Raw genomic sequence first — 20,704 nt, forward strand, 5'->3', positions numbered from 1 at the left:
AATCATTTGTCCGAGTTATTGTGTGAGGGATAGTATTTGAGCTTGTAATGGAGCAAATCTTTGGTGCTAATTAATATTGATTGGGACGTGTGAGCGCGGTGCACCCAAACCCTTTCATTGATCTCAAGCTAAGAGTTCCCTTTCAGGCTATCAAATTAACTCCTTGAATTTTTATTTCAAGTGTTTAAGTGCTTTGGAGTTTTTTTCCGCCTCCCTTACTTTGACTCTCTCATTCGCTGGATAGGGTTAATAGCATGGTATAGTTGTCGATGGTGCGTGATTCACTGCTGGTGAGGCTGGAGTCACTGTAGTGGGATGAAGCTTTTGCGCTCGATCAATCTCTGACCGTATAACGATTTAAACTGAGCTGTCTGTCTGCATTTAATTGAACTCACAATCAATTTCCGCCAGTGCACAGAGAATAAGAGCAGTCTTTCTGCCCAGTGTTAAATGCCATTACACACCTCACCTGCATTCCACTGCACTCGACTATTACTGAAAAAAATTTATATTTTGTCATTATTTACTCAACCTTAAAGTTGGCATGAAATCAAAATTCATGTTTTCACTTTCTAAACATGTTTCATACTGTACTTATATGCTTAAGCTTTACACCTTTTATCTCTTTGTTGAAGTGGGCAAAGAAGACATTTTAAAAAACTTTAATCTTTTTTTAAGGGTTAAATTCCGTATTAGCTCTCAAAAGCGCACTCAGTCACTTTCCTTTGGCTTAGTCCCTGATCCATCATGGGTTGCCACAGCAAGGTGAACCGACAATTTCTCTGGCACGTGTTTTTTTTACATAAATGCCCTTCTAGATGCAACCCAGCACTGAGGGTGCACTCACAATATGCTATCTGATTGGTTCCTGGTTTGCTTGACAAGTGTGAGTGCTCTGAATCGTGCTCAGACAAGTTCAGTTGGCCTGCCCTAGCCCGGTTGGAAGAGGTGTGCCAGAGGGGGGTTAAGTTGGGCTTTGGTGTGATACGCTTGTAGTGTAAGTGCAAAGCGTGTCTAAGCCCAAAAATGAAGACGTGATGCCACTTTTAAGGAACTGTTTCATATGGATTTATGAATCATTCTTCCTTTTCAATTAACATAATTTATCAAACTGTCATAATTTATTTTTATTAACAAGAACCAGCATGTTTTCTTATACGACAATAATGCTGCATTAAATGCACTTTTATAACAGAAAATGCATATACAAACATTTTTATGCAAAAATGTTAAAGAAGGAGCATATACTAACTGTTTTAATTGCTTTTATTTTTAGACTTAGAAATCTCTTTAATATACATTTGAATCTCTTTTTCTAGCACCATGAAGAGAGGTTTGCTTTTGGCAAACTTGGATTATGTATGTGAAATTTACAAATTAATAAAATAAAATTTACAATTAAACCAGCTTCTTTTTAAGAGCACATCGTAACATAATATACCCAAAATCACATGTTTATAAGAGAAGGAAAATTATTTTAAAATATCATAAAAAATAAAAGCTTTAACATTAATACAAAAAAGTCAAGTATATTGGCAAGACCAAAATAAATGTGAAATAGTATCATTTAAAGCTTTAACAAAAACAGCATTCTAACTCAATACTAATTTTATAGTTTTGTAGAGATATTTTGTAGGATAAAGTCTATGAAGTAATTTAAATGATATTTCTTTAGCCTTATTTGTAATAAAAATGATTTTGAGGTAATGACCATACTCGAGTCCAGTTTACATTATATAAAATATTGTTCCAGTAAAAAACAACCTACGGTATAGACAGATTTTCTTTTAAGATTACAGATCTAATTTTGACTATTAGGCTAACATTCAGAGAAACAGTTAAAACCGACTGAGGTTTGTTCAGGTCTAGGAGAAAAAAACGAAAACGCTGTACATACTGCTTTTGAACAGCATATGTTGTCAGCAGGCATTGCCCCTCTTAGCATCGTAAATTCCTGTAATGTCATAGGAATTTTTTAGATCTTGTGATAAATTCTGTAAATGTAAATAATGTTCCTTAATTATTAAATAATTGATTAACTAATATTAGTTTTTTTATAAACCAGTTATGAAAAAATAGTGACTATAGTCTTTACACAAGATATTAGCATTATTCCAAATAAGAAAACTATAAGGGGAAAAGTTTTTTTTTTCTATGTCATTGATGTCGTTTTTTTCTTTGCTGGTGAAAGTATTTAGATGAAATTGTCTTATCTAATTAATTTTAAAATGATCATTTAGGGTATTCAAATCAATAAAAATTTAGATCGCCTTTATGAATTTAGCATTATTTGTTAATATTATTTTTAAATATTTAAAAATATTTTTTTCAAAGAAATTTTGTCAAAATTCCATTAGTTAGTTTGTTTGTGTGTTTATCAACTGATATAGAATGGGTAGCATATGACAATCTAGAAATACCTTCTGCTTTAGTAAGCCGAGTTCTGCCTTTGATTGATAGGTCTCTTCATAGCAAATGGTTCATCACTTTTCTTGTTTTTTTCAATAATTCGGAAGAAAATTGGAAATACATCTACTTTTATCATTTTTTTATTATTTTAGTTTATCAAAGATACAAACCCATCACTGCATGTCAGCTGTACCTTCAGGAAACCTACTAATATGTGCAGCACGTGGAATTTCATGAACATTTATGAGTGTCAAAATTTATGAATCTGTCAAATATTTGACTGTGTGTCTCAAACGACTAAAATTATAATATAAATATATCATAATATAAACTGAACAGTCACATCATCGATGATGTAAGCGTGCTCAGGTTCGGAAGGCAAAATTCAGTGTGAGTGCAGGATGAGGGGGAGAGGAGAGGGAGAACAATCGCATTTTGGTTCAAGGCAACTGCACCTAGTGTGATTATGCCCTGAAAAAAGGATGTCTGCAAAATTGTTCCAAACAATTTTTATGGGTTGAATTTAATAAAACAATTAAATTTAGTAATGTTCAACATCATTTGTTTGTTTAAATTCAACCCAAATAAATAGTTTACAGCCACAAAAATGTAGTAAATGTAGTGTTCGCTAATTTGTAAACTCCCATGTTGAGAAATGCCCATGCACTCTGTCATCCACACACACTATGGCTAATTTTGTTTATCCAATTCACCAATACCAAATGTCTTTGGTCTGTGGAGGAAACCAGAGCCTCAGAAAAGCTGATCTCTAAAAATTGTCCAAATTCAATATACTATATTCTTATTTACTCATTGTACACATTTGATGGGTATACCTAAATAGTGTTACAAATTAATATATACTGCAGGTTTGTTATATAAGGAACCCAAATATAAAAATGTACTCAGCATTTTCTCTTTGTCAAGTGGTTCCAAACCTTTATGAAGTTTTCTTTTGTTTCTGTTGAACAAAAAGTAAAAAAAAACTTGCAAAACAACAGCTTGTGACTAGTAAAGGATGAGTAAATGATGACAGAATTTTGGGTGAACTATCTCTTTAAATTTATTTGCATTAATTGATCATTTGTAAATAGATGCTCACTGTTCATTTGGTGAAATATCAATAGCATTCGTATTAAATCAATAATAACGAACAAGAACTAAATGGCATCAGTCTAAGAGCTTATTCGTTCATTAACTTTCCTTCGGCTTAGTCTCTATTTCAGAGGTAGCCAGAATGAACCACCAACTATTTTGGCATATTATTTATGCAGTGGATGCCCTTCCAGCTGCAACCCAGTACTGGGAAACACCCATACACACTCATTCAAACACATACACTACGACCAATTTAGTTTATTCACTTCAAAACCAAAGCACATGGAGGAAACCCACACAGACGCAGGGAGAACATGCAAACTCCATACAGATTTGCCAACTGACCCAGCCAGGACTTGAAGCGACCTTCTTGCTGTGAGGTGACAGCACTAATTACTGAGCCACCATGTCGCTCCCTGAAACAGGACATTTGAATGTAATTTAGGCAATTTGAGAGTCAAAAAACATGGATGCAAAAAAAAAAAAACTTAATACCTTTGGATGTGGTTTCAATGAGGAAGATGAAACGTTATGTACAACATTAATCACATAGAACAAAAGATGTCACTACTAAGAAAACACTTTAGTTCACTATATATTTGTAAAACTCTGAACTGTGTTTCCGTTTGTTGTGGTTCAAGTTTTTTTAGACGTTAACTTTTATTTACTAGACAAAATTTAAAAATAACTGGATTTTGTAACGTTCATATGGTATATACAATAGAGTGCAAGGTGAGGATTATGCAACTCCCTATTAAGAGAAATCATCATTATTTCATAATTTGCATTCATTTAATTGGAATTAAATTAACATAGGCTGACTGAGCAGTTTCAGTTTAGTTTTTCATAATATATGAAAATTATCATTGTTCATTTCCAACATGTCTAAACTGTATAAAGTGGTTAAAAAGTGTTTTAATTCACTGGGGTTCAGTGTAGTTTTGGACAACATTCATTTTCATTTTGTAGATTAATAACTGTGGAAACAGTCAGTAAAAAAATCTGACAAGAAAGCCATATAGGTTTGGATCAACATGAAGACTATGAGGAATTTGACTAATAAGTGATCCAGCTCATTATGTCCATATTGTTGCGGTGATTCTCAACAGAGAAAAACACACACAAACTCTATGACACACACACATTAACTTAAGTTACAAATGAATATGATACCATCACATTCATCCACTCAGATGCTCTTCCCTCCCACTTACACACACACACACACACACACACACACACACACACACACACACACACACACACACACACACACACACACACACACACACACACACACACACACACACACACACACACACACACACACACACACATACACACTTATGCAGGATCCCAGCTTTCATCTTGCCCCTGGGCATATGGCTGTTCAGAGGGGCTGTCAGCAGCAGTTTACCGTGATCAGCTACATCAAACTCATCAGATCTGTCTGCGCTCGCTGCCGGGCTTTGAGCTCAGCACAACCAGCCCCAAGAACAGAGCACCACCATAAATAACGCCATCCTTAGAGAGTTATGCAACACGAGGCGAATTAGATCCTGAGGTGACGATGCTCTGATGGAGAATAATGCATGCTGTCTGCTGCTTGCTTTCCGATTGATTTGTATCGAAACAGAGGAGGAAATGGCTGCTATACTGAAGTTCACACTGAGGTGAACCTTAAAAGACACGTGTTCCTTTACATTGGAAAAGCATATGAAAGGAAAAATAATACACAGTATTTGAATTTTTTATATTGGTGGGATGCTTTCAGTAAAAAAATGTGCAAAGAGAATAAATGCTGAGATTTCAATTTGTACCGACAACAATTCTAAATTTAAGTGTATAAACACAAAGTTACAGTATAATGCGTCAAAAATAAAGGTTTTGAAATCAAATCATTTGAAAATAGATTTTTGTAAGTGTTAATGAAATTTTTATTAATCTAAAAATCTTTTTACACCATAAACTATGTTTACTACTAGATATTGCTTGACGCTATTTGCAGGTTTAGCATGCTGTCCCAGGAGAAAACGCTGAGCTCGGAGATAATTGAGCCCAGGGCTTCTGCCTGGTCAATAAGCATATAAGGGGGTCTGAGATCAGGTAGGATTCGAGAGCTCCTACTGGTAAAGTGAGGAAAAGGAGGTGATGGGGTGGAAGGAGTGATTCTTCCAAAACGTAGGTAATGTAGTAAGGCAAAATCTGTCTATTTATTGTAGACTTGAATCAATCTGATTATTACTGATTACAGATGAGGGTCTAGCCATAATCAATCACATCATGTGTTCCTCTCAAAATTAGTTTGCAAAACTTGTAAAACTGTGTTTTTGAAAGGTTCTAAGAATGTTAAAGGATATTCAAGGAATCCATGATATCAATAAAGAACCATTGTTTTAAAGAGTGTATAATTTTGCAAGACCTGAAGTTCCTATTCAGGAGACATGGTGTGCTTTCAGTTGATTTGGATTAGAACAAAATAGGTACATTCATACTTTTGATTCAGTTAAAAAAAAAGAAGACATTTTAGCGTTGGATTAAAGATTGTCCTTGAAAATGTCTTATGCTCACAAAGGCTTCAAATATTTCATAAAATAAAAATACAGTAACTCTTTACTGTCTGGGACACAAAGTTAATGTTACTCCAATCTTCAGTGTCACCTGATGCTTTAGAAACTGATTTGGGCCTCAAGGAAAATGTATTAACATCTATGTTACAATACGCTATGTGGAAACCATGCTGCATGTTTTACATGATCATTAAAAGGAAGTTCAAAAGAATTTTAGAAATTTAGAATTTAACTTTCTAAATTTTAGCATTTTAGAAAGATGTTTGTATGCTATAGAAATAGTGGGTCAGTGACAGCAAGAAGGTCACTCGTTCAAGTTCTGGCTCGGCCAGTTGGCATTTTCTGTGTGGAGTTTGCTTGTTCTCCCCATGTTGGCGTGGTTTACCTCTGGGTTAGGGATGGAATGATTATAATTTTGGTTCTCTGATTGTAGTATAAGTAAGAATTCACGGTTTCACGTTTATCATGATTATTATGCATTTATTAATTTCAAAACATCACTAGTTTAGAAAATCATGTGAAAACTCCTTATATTTTAAAGTATTATTTATTGCTGCTCAGTAACCAATTATTACAGTACAAATAAAAAAAATAAACAAACAATAATCCTTTTCTTTTTGGACTTAAAAATAAATGAAAACAGTGTTTGGCTTTTAAACATAAGTAATAATTTTACACTGATGAAAAATGACAGAACAACGAATAAACATAAAAAAACAATAAATGTTTTGTCTAATGTAAATCTAAGCTACACATTAGTTTAGTATTTCCCTTTTAAAAAGTACAAATGTAGTCAAAGGCTGCTGAACCTCTCTCTGAAAGGCACTTTTGATCAACTATATTACGAACATGTTTAGTATTTTCATTTAGTATTTTTTCTTCTTCTTTGGGGTAGAAATGTGTATATTTCATACAAAGTGCAAAAGACACAACATATGAACGGCCCTTAGTTAATAGCCTCAGCCATAGTAAATGCAGTGTGCGTGCGTATTAGTCTCGGTGTATAAGCTCGGAACATTAAACTAGCGCACAGTTGGCATAACTTTGTTAAGTTGCAGCAGTTTTGTTCCATGCAGAAACAGTGAAGCTAGTTAATCATTGCATCCCTACTCCAGGTGCTCAGACTCAGCTTTAGGTGCTCCAGTTTCCCCTACTGTCCAAAGACATGCGCTGTAGGTGAATTGGGCAAACAAAATTGGCCATAGTGTATGAGTGTGTAAATGCGAGTATATGGGTGTTTTCCAGTGCCGGGCTGCAGTTGGAAGGGCATCCGCTGTATAAAACATATGACGGAATAGTTGGCGGTTCATTCTGCTGTGGCGACCCCTGATAAGTAAAAGAATAAGCCGAAGGCAAATAAATGAATGAAAGAATGATATAGAAATGTATAGAAACATTCAATTGAAATATTTTTTCAAAACTATTTCATTGCCTAATAAAAGGCTTCAGTGAGCAACATTGTCTGCCAAGCTTCATCGCAGTTCTCCATCAATGTGTTATAAACAATATCAAAAAGCTTTCTAGCATAATTCAATAATTAACAAGACCCCCGACTCAGAAACTCCGCGCTTGAAGAAAACATGCTTCTTCTCATTATGACATCCTGGTGTCATTTCTCAGCGTTCATCTCATAAATACGTGATTATTGTATTAAGGCAAGCGATAATAATCTGCTGAAATTTCATATTTTTGCCACAAACTAACACACCCTAGCATGCTCACAACAACCCCAGAAGTGTGCACGTTTCCATCAGTAAATGACATATGGGTCATACTTTTAGCGAATAAGGGAATGCAAATTGGAATGCAACCAATAATTCTTTCTCTCCACGGACAAACAGAAGGCTTACACACACATACACACACACACACACACACACACACACACATACACACACAGACACACACCTATCTGTTCCATCATCCGGTACAGGTGCATATTGTTATGGCCTACAGGGAGATCTGTGTGGTTTTTTAATAATCGAAATCCTCCTCAGGTGTTTCATTTCAAAACTTTGGTTTGCATAATTATCTTATGTTGCATAACCCTCGTCTGATTTCACAGAGACATCTGTCATCGTTTCGCATTGCCTTAGCAGCAGAAGCTTGATTATTAATGTCTGCTATGCCTGTGATCTCGCAAACGGTGGAGGCTCGGCTTCGTCACTCTTTTTTTGTTTGCAATGACTGTCCACGTATTGTTCTGTTGACCATTGTCACTCTCTTTTGTTTTTGTTTGTTTCCCTCCTCATCCCTCTTTCTTTTTGCATGTCCCTTGCACTGCCTGTGTTTGTTGTGGGCGAATGAAGAACTGGAATCATCGGGCTGTCACTCAAGTAGGCCTTTCATCTCAAAACTCGCCGTTTGATTGATATGCTGTGCCTCAGGGCCTCAATCACACACTGATGTGACCAAAAACACTATTAGATTAGACTCTGTTATTTCATGCTTCTAATCAAATTAGCTGAGAGACCCTTATTGGTTTAAGTTTGAACTGTTGACATTTAAATGTTTGTTTGCGGTGGATAATATGTTTCGTTTGTTTGATGTATGGGTGTTTGTAACAAAGTGGATGTATTGATTGGGTACAGTGGGGTCATTAAATGAATGATTCACCTAGAAATAAAAATAAAAATCACTCTCATGTCATTCCAAACTCATTTGCTGTTATGTTTTTCACTAGCTGCCTTTCCATTAGCCTAAAAATTATAGTTGAAAATGGAAAATATAAGGGCGGCACGGTGGCTCATTGGTCAGCAAGAAGGTTGCTGGTTCGAGTCACGGCTGGACCAGTTGGCATTTCTGTGTGGAGTTTGAATGTTTTTCCCGTATTCACGTGGGTTTGCTCTGGGTGCACCGGTTTCCTCCACAGTGTAAAGACCTCCGCTATAGGTAAATCGAATAAACTAAATATGCGCGTGTATGAATGAGTGTTTATAGGTGTGAGAATAGAGATCTGAAATAGAAACTAAGCCGAAAGAAAATGAATGAATGAAGTGAAAATATATGCTTTTCATAACTTTCATAAATTGCAAAAAAGTGTGTACAATCAGGAAAAAAAGTGCTCAGCTTAATTGAGTACACCCTATTTTAAAAATTAATATTTTGATCAATTTTTCAGTGAATATAGGCAATGTATTTTGTGCATTTAAACAAACCAGATTTATAAAACAGATATATTTATTAAAATAATAATTTAGTCACCAAACATATTTAGAAATTGAAAGATAATACACTTAAATTCAAGCAAATATTGCAAAAATAAAAAAATTACAACCTACAAAATTTTAACAAAACTTTTCAGTTTTTGCTTCTCTTAATTTTTCCTCATTTAAATTTGTGTTTAATAATTTTTTATAACATATAAATGTGGGTGTACTAGATTTTTGACCATTATTGTTATTTTGTCAGATTATCTCCAGATTTAGCTTCAGTTCTGACTAATCTAATGTATATGCACAATTATAATATTGTAGCTTCCTATTGAACATATGCATTTAAAAGAGCGATTTGGGTGTACGCATATATGCTGAGCAATGTATTTAGCTACTGAGAAATTTGCCTAAACAGCTCATCTGGTGAACAGACGCATCATGTGATCATTCTTTGAAGACATAGCTATCCATTAATTTGTAGAAACAGGCTTCATTGTTGATCTCTTTATCCAGAAAAGTCGACAGTTTCACTTTGAAATAGCACACTATTATCTCCCAGAAGCACCTCCTAAGTATAAGTATATATATATTTATATATATGTGTGTGTGTATAAGTAAATTTACTCAACACCGGTTGTCAATCATTTCTTAAAAATACCTCTTTCTAGGGGGGGCACGGTGGCTCAGTGGCTCATCACTGTTGCTTCACAGCAAGAAGGTCGCTGGTTTGAGGGTTTGAGTCCCGGCACGGCCTGTTTTCATTTCTGCGTGTGTGTTTGCATGTTCTCCCCATGTTTGCGTGGGTTTCCTTGAGGTGCTGCGGTTTCCCCCACAATCCAAAGACATGCAGTACAGGTGAATTGGGAAAACAAAATTAGCCATAGTGTATATGAGTGTATGTGTGAATGAGAGTGTATGGGAATTACCCAGTACTGGGTTGCAGCTGGAAGAGCATCCGCTGCGTAAAACATATGCTGGAGTAATAACTAATAAATCAGAGACTAAGCAGAAGGAAAGGAAATGAACACCTCTTTTTAGTGATTTTCAATAATTTTTTTTCAATAATTTTATCGAATTCTACCATGTGGATGAAATGTGCATAAAAAATGAAGGTTTGAAATGACACGAAGGTGAGAAATTAATCAACAGAATTTTCATTTAATTGGTGAACTATCTCTTTATTACAAAATGAACGCACACTGACTGTGAAAGTGTGCCTAAATTCTCGTCAAAATGCAATTTTTAAATTTGAGATTACAGCTGAATTGCTAAAAAGAAACTGGAATATTTTCAGATTTTCACTTTTTCAGAAAAGAACTGACAAAACAAAGTGATGCAATCAAATTTTGTAATATCTACCCCGCTACTGTAATTCCCTGGCTAATAAAAAGACCATTTTCTGATCTAGAAGACTGTTCGATTTACAAATGCAGACATACAAAGAATCCAGGGTTTCTGTCTGGGTTTGGCTTGCATATTTATGTCCCACATTATATATATTTAATGTTATAGTTGTGGCCATTCCCCTAAAGCAAGTCTCTGTTCAACCTTAGTGCATATATTGATGTCCTTATGTGTATAGTAGTTTGTTTGACTGACATGCAGTGCTCTCAAGAAAGCTGTTTAATTCATGAGCACACATTCATAGTTCACCAAGTCAGCGAATATATAATAAATAAAGTAAGAGTTCACCCTAATATTAAAATAAAGTCCTCACTAAACCATTACTTGCATAACTAGCAGTAGTTCATCCTCAGTTCCGATCCTCAGATTAATGACTGCAGCAAAAAATATGGAAAACCATGCTTTGACAACACAGAAGTACACTTTTAGAAAGAAAAAAAAAGTACACAGGTTATTTTTGACTATTTTCCAGCGTGTTTGTTCAGATCTGAGAAGCTCTTTGTTCTGGCTGCTCAGGTGCTGTTTCAGCTCTCTGTATTGTTGATTTCAGAGGGCTGGCTTGGCAGACGCCTGTGCATATTTATACACACAAAGTATCTGTGTTAAAGGACAAAAGAAATGCACTTTTTTAGACTCAAGAAAAGACAAAAGTGCCTATAGAATTGCTTCAGCCTGTAATGATTATAATTGGACGGATGGATGAAAACACTTTTGAACTATTACTCTGTTTAATTAATTAATTAATTAATCTCTTTTTCTCTCCCTCAGGGTATTAGTAGTTTGTTTAGTTCGCTGAAAGTGGTTCGGCTCTTGCGTCTTGGCCGAGTGGCTCGCAAACTGGATCACTACATCGAGTATGGAGCGGCGGTTTTGGTTCTGCTGGTTTGTGTGTTTGGGTTGGCGGCCCATTGGCTGGCCTGCATCTGGTACAGCATTGGAGACTATGAGGTCATTGATGAGGATCGTAACACAGTGCGTACGGACAGCTGGCTTTATATGCTTGCTGAGAGCATCGGGACACCCTACCGCTTCAATGCAAGTGGGACGGGAAGATGGGAAGGTGGACCCACTAAAGATACAGTCTACATCACGTCTCTGTACTTCACCATGACCAGCCTGACCAGTATTGGCTTTGGGAACATCGCTCCAACCACAGATGGGGAGAAGATCTTCGCCGTGGCCATGATGATGATCGGATGTGAGTTGAAAAGCTTTATGTACTTCTTATAAACATCTGAGTGAAAAATACAGTGTTTTTCATATAGAAACAAGTTGTTGTTGCACATATAAGCATTTTGGGTTCAGTTGTACAGAATATCAAGCAATGCAGTGCTAAATTGAACTTGAAGTTCAGGGTTCAAGGAATAGAGTTGTCTCTACTCTAGTACGGGAGACCTGGGATGTCTGAATATCACGTTTAACAACTGTAGTGAGATGCGATCTAGCTGTACATCCTGGATAAACTGTCTGGCGTGCACTGCTCTCTGGAGCTCAGAGAAGCACATAACAGTGTGGGGCTGTGTGTGTGTGGCTGTGTCATTGTGTGTGGTCACGTGATGCGAGCAGACACAAAGCGTGTGCTTGTAGGGGCATGAAGCTTTTTCTGGTCACGTAAAGCCGATCCACGAATCACAGCACATTACGTTAGCTGACCAATCAGAGCCTCTTAAGAGCGGCCTTTCAGAGAAACTAGGAAACATGACAGGGGTTTTCATGTTAGCTGAGTAGGTGTATATAATCAAAGTAAGACAGATGAAAAAATAACGTGATTTTTTACAAATGAAGCATGAGTACACATTGCTATGCATCTTATAAACACAACCAAGCCTTAAAAATACACTCTGGACCGCCTCTTTAAGTTAACTTAAGGAGTGGCTTAAAATGCAACGTCAAGGTATAAAAAGCAGAAATAAATGAATACTGTACATTTCCCCTATTAGCAAATATTAATGTATGCAAAAGGAACAGATGCCATATATAAAAGCAGATGCGTTTCACAGTAAATTGCCATCAACAATCACTACATTTCTGAGTGATTCTCCAGAACACAGATGTAAACTTCGCTATAGTTGGAGCTCTGATTGGGACCTGGCGGTTCTTAAAGACTGAAATAAGGTGGCAGGTGCTCTGTATGGATCATGTGAGCAAAATTTTACAGTTGTTGTGAATATCTCTTTGTTTGTTTTTTTGGCATGTGGTCTAAATATTCATAGCTTGAAACAGAAGGAAATCTGACCAGCTTGTGCTGTGTTTCTATGGAGATTCCAGTGTAAGCTGCCATTACGACCCATTGTTTTGCCTGCCAGGTCTCTGTACAGGTCATGTGACTGAAATCTATCAATGGATGGTAGCGATCAATTTTTGCGGTAGCAAAACCTTCATAGCACACACACCTCAGCCGATCCCGAGTTGTGAACAACACACCAACACCACACTGACAGCTACAGCACTCTCTGCACATGAAGGATGATGATCTAATTCTAAACACAACTGAATTAAAGCTGGTGTTTTCTAACAATCACCAAAATAAACGAACAAGAATTATATCTAAAAGATTACTTAACTACTCAGTCTAATTGTAGATACAGCTATATCTTTTAAATGCAGTCCTCCTGTGAATCCAGTTTAGTTTCGCCTGAGTTTTTAATAGCAGTATGGCTAACACATACAGCACACAAAGCACTGCAAAAATGCATTTCTTATTTAGATTTTTTGTCTTGTTTCTAGTCCAAATATTTAAAAAATTCTTAAATCAAGAAGCATTTCCTAGACAAACAAAAAATATTGTCTTGTTTTATGAAATAATATGCCAAAATTAAGTGTATTTTTCCTCAAAACAAGCAAAATGGGGTAAGCAAAATAATTGTATGTCAAAATGAAAAACAGTATTATTTTGCTGACCTCTTTGTCAGTTTATTTTGCTTGTTTTAAAGAAAAACAAATCAGGATTTGTGGGATCTTATTCCTTAAAATAAGACAATACGTTTTCTTATCTAGAATATGTTTCTTGATTTTGTATTTTTTAGATATCTGGTCAAGAAACAAGACAACGTTTAGCAAAGAAAAGCATTTTTTGCACTGAAGTATGTTTTTGCCCACTCTTTCTGGGACATTACTCTTTCATGATGTTTTATTTACTAAGTTAGGGAGGAGCATGTTCAGATAATTAGCTTAACTGAACACAGCTGGAGCACACTCAAGCTAATTAACTCCAAGAGGTACAAATGGAATAGACTTACTTTAATCGATTGACGTTCCCTACAAGTTATAACCACATTTAGACAAGGGGGTACTCTAAATTCGGGAGTGTATCTGACCGCAGAGCCCTTCCTAAGTCAAATACACATTACTGCTTCTAAATTATAAGTAAGTCCAAACTTGTGAAATATGTGTGAAATATATGAAATTAAGGCATTTTTATGTGTTTCCTGTGAGCCACTACATCTGAAGACAGAGCAGGCCACATACCAGAATGCCCTTGTAGTTCAAGAGCAAAAAAAATGAAAGTCAGCATCATTAGCCACTTTGATATCTATTTACAAAAAGGTAGATTCCATAATTTGCTTCGAGACAGACATGAAAACACTTGTGCTGCATCTGAAATCGCATATTTCCATACTATATAGTACATTGAAAAACAGTATGTGAGAAATGAGGCTACAACTTCCGGTGAGAATCTGAAGTGCGCATTGGATGGATGCTACGCTAGACAATTCATTAATGGGTGTGAATTGACGCAACTGACTTTAGATGTAGTCGGCAGATGTACGCTCAAGTTCCATTCAAACTGCTGACATTTATACTGTATAGAACATACTTTTCCAACAGCCGGGTAGTACGTTTAAATTCAAATACGGTACCGAGTAGTAGGGGATTTTGGACGCAGCTACTGCATGGCCTCTACAACAGTTATGAACACAGGATAAAGATTTTATGTTCCAATAAGAATGGTCACACTGGCTTAGGTTTGGGCCACTGGACATAAATGCTATATCTCTACATTATTTAATAATTTATATGAATTTTATACTTTGAAAAATGAAGCAAACTAAAAAAAAAACCAAATGAGACTAGCAAACCTAATTTTATTGCATTAACATATATCATTTTTAATTATCAACCAAAATGCATGCAGTATCTCGTTGTTTTTAAACATAATTTATCATGAATTTAATTACAATTTATTTATTTTTGTTTTATCAATTATTTAACTTTACTTTTAGATGTTATTTTTTGCTAATATTATTTTTCTGCTTTTCTTTTTGATAATTGGCAACATTTAAACTGAAAATGATTTGAGTAACTAACCTACACCAAAGTCCCTTTAAGGCAAGTCATTTCCCTTGTTGGCCATCTTTGAAACGCCTCTCCGGCAGTATGCTCAGGCATTCTGTCTGAATGGGTAAATATCAAATTCTCCAAAATTGCTTGCCAAGTTTACAATTAAATTTCATATTAGAAATCAACAATAAACAACAACTGTCTCATAAGTTTTGTCTCCAAACGATTGAGTCACACAAAATCTGCAGAAGTTCACATCTAGTACCAGTCCCTCCCCTGAAAATCGTCAATCTATAGCGATCGCTGATTGGTTCTTGTACTAGAGGGCGGGGCTTCATTTGCCATATTGAACTTTTTCCCATTTAAAACTATACGAGTGACATTCTTGTGTATTCTATAGTCTTTGCCTATACTGTAGCTTTTGATGTTGAAAAGTTTGAAAAGTAACAGTTGACATATTATATATACATATTATATATATATATTGTCTGTGTTTGTGCTGTACAGATGTAATTCTCTCTAAATAATTTCTTAAACAATAACCTCAACTTCCTAAAATGCCAATAAAAGTCTCTTTGTTAATCTGCAGTGTTAAATTTTTAACATCAAAATCGACAGAGCAGAGATAAAACTCCCATAATGCAATTCACAATTGTAAAAAAACAGAAAACAGCATGTGAGACACAAAATACGAAGACTGTTAATTAACGGATATTTTTACAGTGTAGTGTTAAACAGTCAAAATTCTTACTGTAAAATTGTAAATGCAAAAACTCAATAAATAAATATATTTTTTTAAATCTTACTGTACGTTAATGGTTAATTATATATAGTGTTAACATTCATAGTGAAGAAATACATTAAATTATATTTTTGGAATTCATTTAATATAAATACACCCATATAAAATATTCAACTACTATTCACAGAGATTCAGATTTTTTTTTGTCATATATACTTGAAAGATTGAGTTGAACAAACATTTTCTACTACTTGCTGGCTTATTTCATGCTGTCATTATAGATTGAATCTTCACTGTTATTTTAATTAATTGTCATGTGATGATGCTCGACTCTCATTTTACCCCTAAATGGTGCCACAATTTTTGGGAATTGGGATATATGTTACTGAGTGTCTGTGAGAACCTTTTTTTGTTTTAGTTTTAGTAGTTGTAATGCATCATTTTGATTTCAAGGCTGATATTTCAGCGTTATGATTTTAGCTTGGCACTGGGAAACAATTCTTGCATCATATTTTCTAACACGAAATGATGAATTTCTCTTCCTATTCCCATATTAAATCAGTATTGATTACTTTCTTAGCATTTTTGCTGACTGAGACTTTTCAATTGGTTGTGTTAGCGAATAGGGATTTGTTACGGTGACAGATGGGAGAAATAATGGAGCATTGACTGAAAAGATGATGCCTGTAGGGTCATCCACAATGGGCCGCTCACAGATTACACTGCCATTGAGCTGTGATTCACCACTCACAAAAAAATGACTCGCTTCCATTATATGTGCTATTAAACATGACCAGCTGCCAGCACGCTGTTATTTATATGGTGAAACTCCCTCGTGAGAGGCAGATAATCAGAGTAAACATACAGAGATGCTTTCTGAGCAAATAATTATACGAAGCATCATTAGGATCAGTAACTAAATTAAAAGAAGGTGTTTGTTAGATATTACTACAAATTAGAGATTAAACAACTAAGGTGAAATGTAACAAAAAATTAATACATTTTTGACATTAAATTTAGTTATGTGCACATTGCATGAGATTTCTTATTACGCATGCATGCACACTCACACACACACACACAAAAACATAATATAAAACATATATAAATCTATGAATTGAATATCTTTTAAATTGACAGGTATAGTTCACCTAAACATTAAAATTCTTTCAAACATGTCTGAGTGAACAAAAAGGAAGATATACAGATGTTGATGTTGGTGAAAAAAACAGCCATCGACTTCCATATTATTTTTTGTTCCAACTATGGATGGCAGTGCCATTTTTAAGCATTATTTCAAATATCTGGTTTTGTGTGTAACCCAACAAAGAAATTCGGTAACACTTTATTTTAAGTCACAGCTTACGCTATTAAGAAACCATTAACTAAGACTATTAGCTCAATAAACTACTAATTAGGTGCTAATTAATAGTTAGTAAGGTGTGTAGAGGGTTTTGGGTGGAATTAGATAGGTAAAATAAGATCATACTTAATAGCAACAAATAAATAATTAATATCCTAATAATAGGTAATAAGCCAGTAATTAACAGTGGGACTTATCCCCTTGTTAAGTATGATGTCACATAAAGCCACATCCATGTCCAAGCAATCTATCAAACTGTATGGGAAGATTCAACAATGGTACTAATAAATGTTTACAAAGCCAGCTGATTTAAATGTTATCACTCGATTGAATGAGTGTTATCAGTGGTTATCAGCTGATCGATATGGGCCAGTAGGGGCCTTCTACTAGTAGGCTCAGATTGCTGTTATCATCCATCCACATGGTTAATCAGCTAAAGATCACATTTGGCTGCGGCCAGAAGTTAACGAGAATTGTTTGTATTATTTATTAAATTTCCTGTTAGTTGTATTATATTAACATCTACCGCTACCCCAACTGTAAACCATCCATCACAGTAATGTAAAAACAGATCTGGATCTGGAGTCTTCTCCATTAGTATAGCTGATTAACCATTTAGATGGATGATAACAATCTTCTGAGCCTACCAGTAGGTGCAGAAGACCCCTACTGGCCTATATCTATCAGCTGATAACCACTGATAACGCCCATTAAATCGAGTGATATCATTTAAATCAGCTGGATTGGACCAGAAAGCAGTACTCCAAAATTCATGACCATACAAGCGGATGACTTCAAATAAAGTGTTACCAGAAATTCATAAAAGTGAAGAACCCACTTCAGTGTGAGTAAATGATGAGGATGAGCATTTTTATTGTTGGGTGAACTATAAATGAACAGTATTATCATTTAGATCATTTTGGTGTTTTGTTGGCAAATGGTCAAAATAACAAAAAGCCATATTTAAGACATATTTAATCCTTTTTAGGCAGCAAAATACGAATATAGCTTTAATAATTCAATATCTAGAGAGATAATCTTGCATTTTAGTCACAACAAATGTAAACATTAATTATTTCCTGCAAAAAAGAAGAAAAGGTTTAAAATTACAAGTTTTAAAAGTTTAAAATTAGGAAGAAATGTTATCAGAAAGATTATATATGTAGATTAAACCAAATATTAACATTTTATAAGGCTGAGCCTGGTCAGTACCTGGATGGGAGAAAATTAGTGGGAAAAATTAGTTTGCTGTTGGAAGTGGTGTTAGTGAGGCCAAAAGGGGCCGATCAACCTGTAGTCTGTGTGAGTCCTAATTGGCCAGTAAAGTGAAGGGGACACCATATTGTCTTTTGGATGGGACGTTAAACCGAGGTCCTGACTCTCTGTGGTCATTAAAAATCCCATGGCACTATCCGTAAAGAGTAGGGTTGTTACCCTGGTGTCCTGGCCAATTTTTCTCCATTGGCCCTCACCTATCATGGCCTATCATGACCCACCGGATTGGCTCCAGAACTGTCTCTCCACTCCACCAATAGCTTGTGTTTGGTAAGGGCACTGGTGCTGACGTCCTGTGGCTGCCATCGCATCATCCAAGTGCATGCTGCATACTGGAGGTAGTGTGAAGAGACCCCCCCCCTCCCCGATGACTGTGAAGCGATTTGGGTGTATAGCCATACAAAATAAATAAGATATATAAATACACAATACATTAAATAAATAGCAACGCAGTGGCGCAGTAGGTAGTGCTGCCGCCTCACAGCATAAAGGTCACTAGTTCTAGCCTTGGCTGGGTCAGTTTGCATGTTCTCCCCGTGTTCGCGAGGGTTTCCTCCGGGTGCTCTGGTTGCCCCCACAGTCCAAAGACATGCGGTACAGGTGAATTGGGTAAGCTAAAATGACCGTAGTGTACAAGTGTGAATCAAAGTGTATGGATGTTTCCCAGAGATGGGTTGCAGCTGGAAGGGCATCTGCTGCGTAAAACATATGCTGGATAAGTTGGCGGTTTATTCCGCTGTGGCGACCCCAGGTTAATAAAGGGAGTAATCCGAAAAGAAAACGAATGAATGAATGAACATCACAAATCCAGATAACCTGCAAGTTTTCAAAGTGATCTGTTAATGTTTTCAATAGCCTGCATACGAATTAAATGCGATTATATTGAGATATAAACCTTGCAGGCATTTCTTTCGAGCTGTGAAGTTTCCCTTCAGGCTTCAAACTGTTTTTGCAGCTCGTGTCACGTTGCATTACATAACAGCCTATGTCATGTTTTATGCTCATTTAACAACAGTTAATGGAAATGTTCAAGTGGCATCACATTCCAGTCTGTTCTCAAATGCTTGGAGGTGATGTGAACTTACAAGCTTTTGTTTGACAAGTGCATTTCAGATTCCTGAAGCCTGCTGTTTCGACATGTTTACAGTGACAGTTTAAATCAGCGTAGAGTGTAAACACTTGATTGGAGCACCGTTTGCATCAATCTTAAGGGCTTTATTCCACAGTCTGGAGAAGAAGTTGTGATAGAAATTAGTCTCTTCTTTTGAAACAAAAACAGAATTGCAGATGCTGATTTCATGGCTTTGCTCGGGGAGAAAGGCTGGCAGCAGGTGCTGGAATGCCTGCTCTGTTGCCATGGCAACCATGAGCTTGGGGCAGTACTTTAACGACTAGTAGAAAATGTAAATCCGACTGAGATGCACTAACAGGTACAGGAATACATGCGAGACTTGTTTTCTTCACATATAAGCTACAGCTCTGCTGATAAAATACTGAACAGGCATGCTATTGTTATGGTGGGCTTTAAAATACTATGAATACCAGTTTATTTCTTAAAGATCCCATGAAATTAACAAAGTTTTTTAGATATTAGTATCAGTATTGTTCATTTTTTTTATATCTATAAGCTAGTGTGCTCCGAAAAAGGTTTAGGAGATATAAAACTGATATAAAAATGTGTAAAGCTTGTAGTTTGTTACTTCCGCCTAAATAGATCAACGATTTTATTCACATCACCTCATACTTCGGTGAATAAACATAACACTTTTGGCTGTTATTAAAAAAGGTGAGGAGCCAAACTATGTCCAACCTTCTCTTCATGTTTCGGTTGAAATTACATCAAACATCAAATAAAAATGTATAATTTAAAGCACTTCACTGGACCTTTAAGGTGAGATACTGGAGGCGAATGGTTGAGGCAGGCGGCAAAATGACATTTAAGTTAAACAAACAAAGGGTAAAAAAAACACAGTAAGACAAGACAAGTATATGGCTTTGAACAGCTCACTACAGGGAAACCAGACTCAGCCAAGAAGTTTATGTGCGTGTTGTGTGTATATAGTCCATGTAATTAGTCTTGAACAGCTTCAGCTGTGCGAGTGTAATCAGGGGATGATTGGAAACTGGTGTGAGTGAAGTGCATGATGGAATGTGTAGTTCAGTTCAGTGGCAGATGTGTAGATTGGATGAATAATGGAGAGTGTTCTCCAGCGATCTGCTAAAGCTAGATTGCTGGTAACATGGATATTTCTTGTAAAATGAGCTATAAATCTCCGCTTCAGGAGCTCCAAACTTCAAAGTTGTATTCATACTGTATCTGTATTGTGAAGGTTTTTAATGATATGTCTACACATAATTTGTCTGATTTTATTCCATGGTTTGGTAAAATGTTTGATTCTGATAGGCA

General features: G+C 35.8%; 2 protein-coding genes across 11 annotated transcripts in view; one reads left to right on the top strand and one right to left on the bottom strand.

The window, feature by feature from the left end:
- Positions 1 to 20,704, bottom strand: part of plb1 (phospholipase B1) — a 90,670-nt gene that overhangs the window by 46,909 nt on the left and 23,057 nt on the right. The gene's annotated exons all lie outside the window — the stretch shown is intronic.
- Positions 1 to 20,704, top strand: part of kcnh1a (potassium voltage-gated channel, subfamily H (eag-related), member 1a) — a 93,957-nt gene that overhangs the window by 18,582 nt on the left and 54,671 nt on the right. For 5 of the 9 annotated variants that reach the window (XM_073927345.1, XM_009293096.5, XM_009293099.5 and 2 more), the window contains 2 exons: positions 8,387 to 8,413; positions 11,405 to 11,834. In XM_073927345.1, the coding sequence (XP_073783446.1) occupies positions 8,387 to 8,413; positions 11,405 to 11,834 (457 nt within the window). 9 annotated transcript variants of the gene reach the window in all.

Source organism: Danio rerio, chromosome 17 (genome assembly GCF_049306965.1).
Source record: "Danio rerio strain Tuebingen ecotype United States chromosome 17, GRCz12tu, whole genome shotgun sequence".
Classification (NCBI taxonomy): Eukaryota; Metazoa; Chordata; class Actinopteri; order Cypriniformes; family Danionidae; genus Danio; species Danio rerio.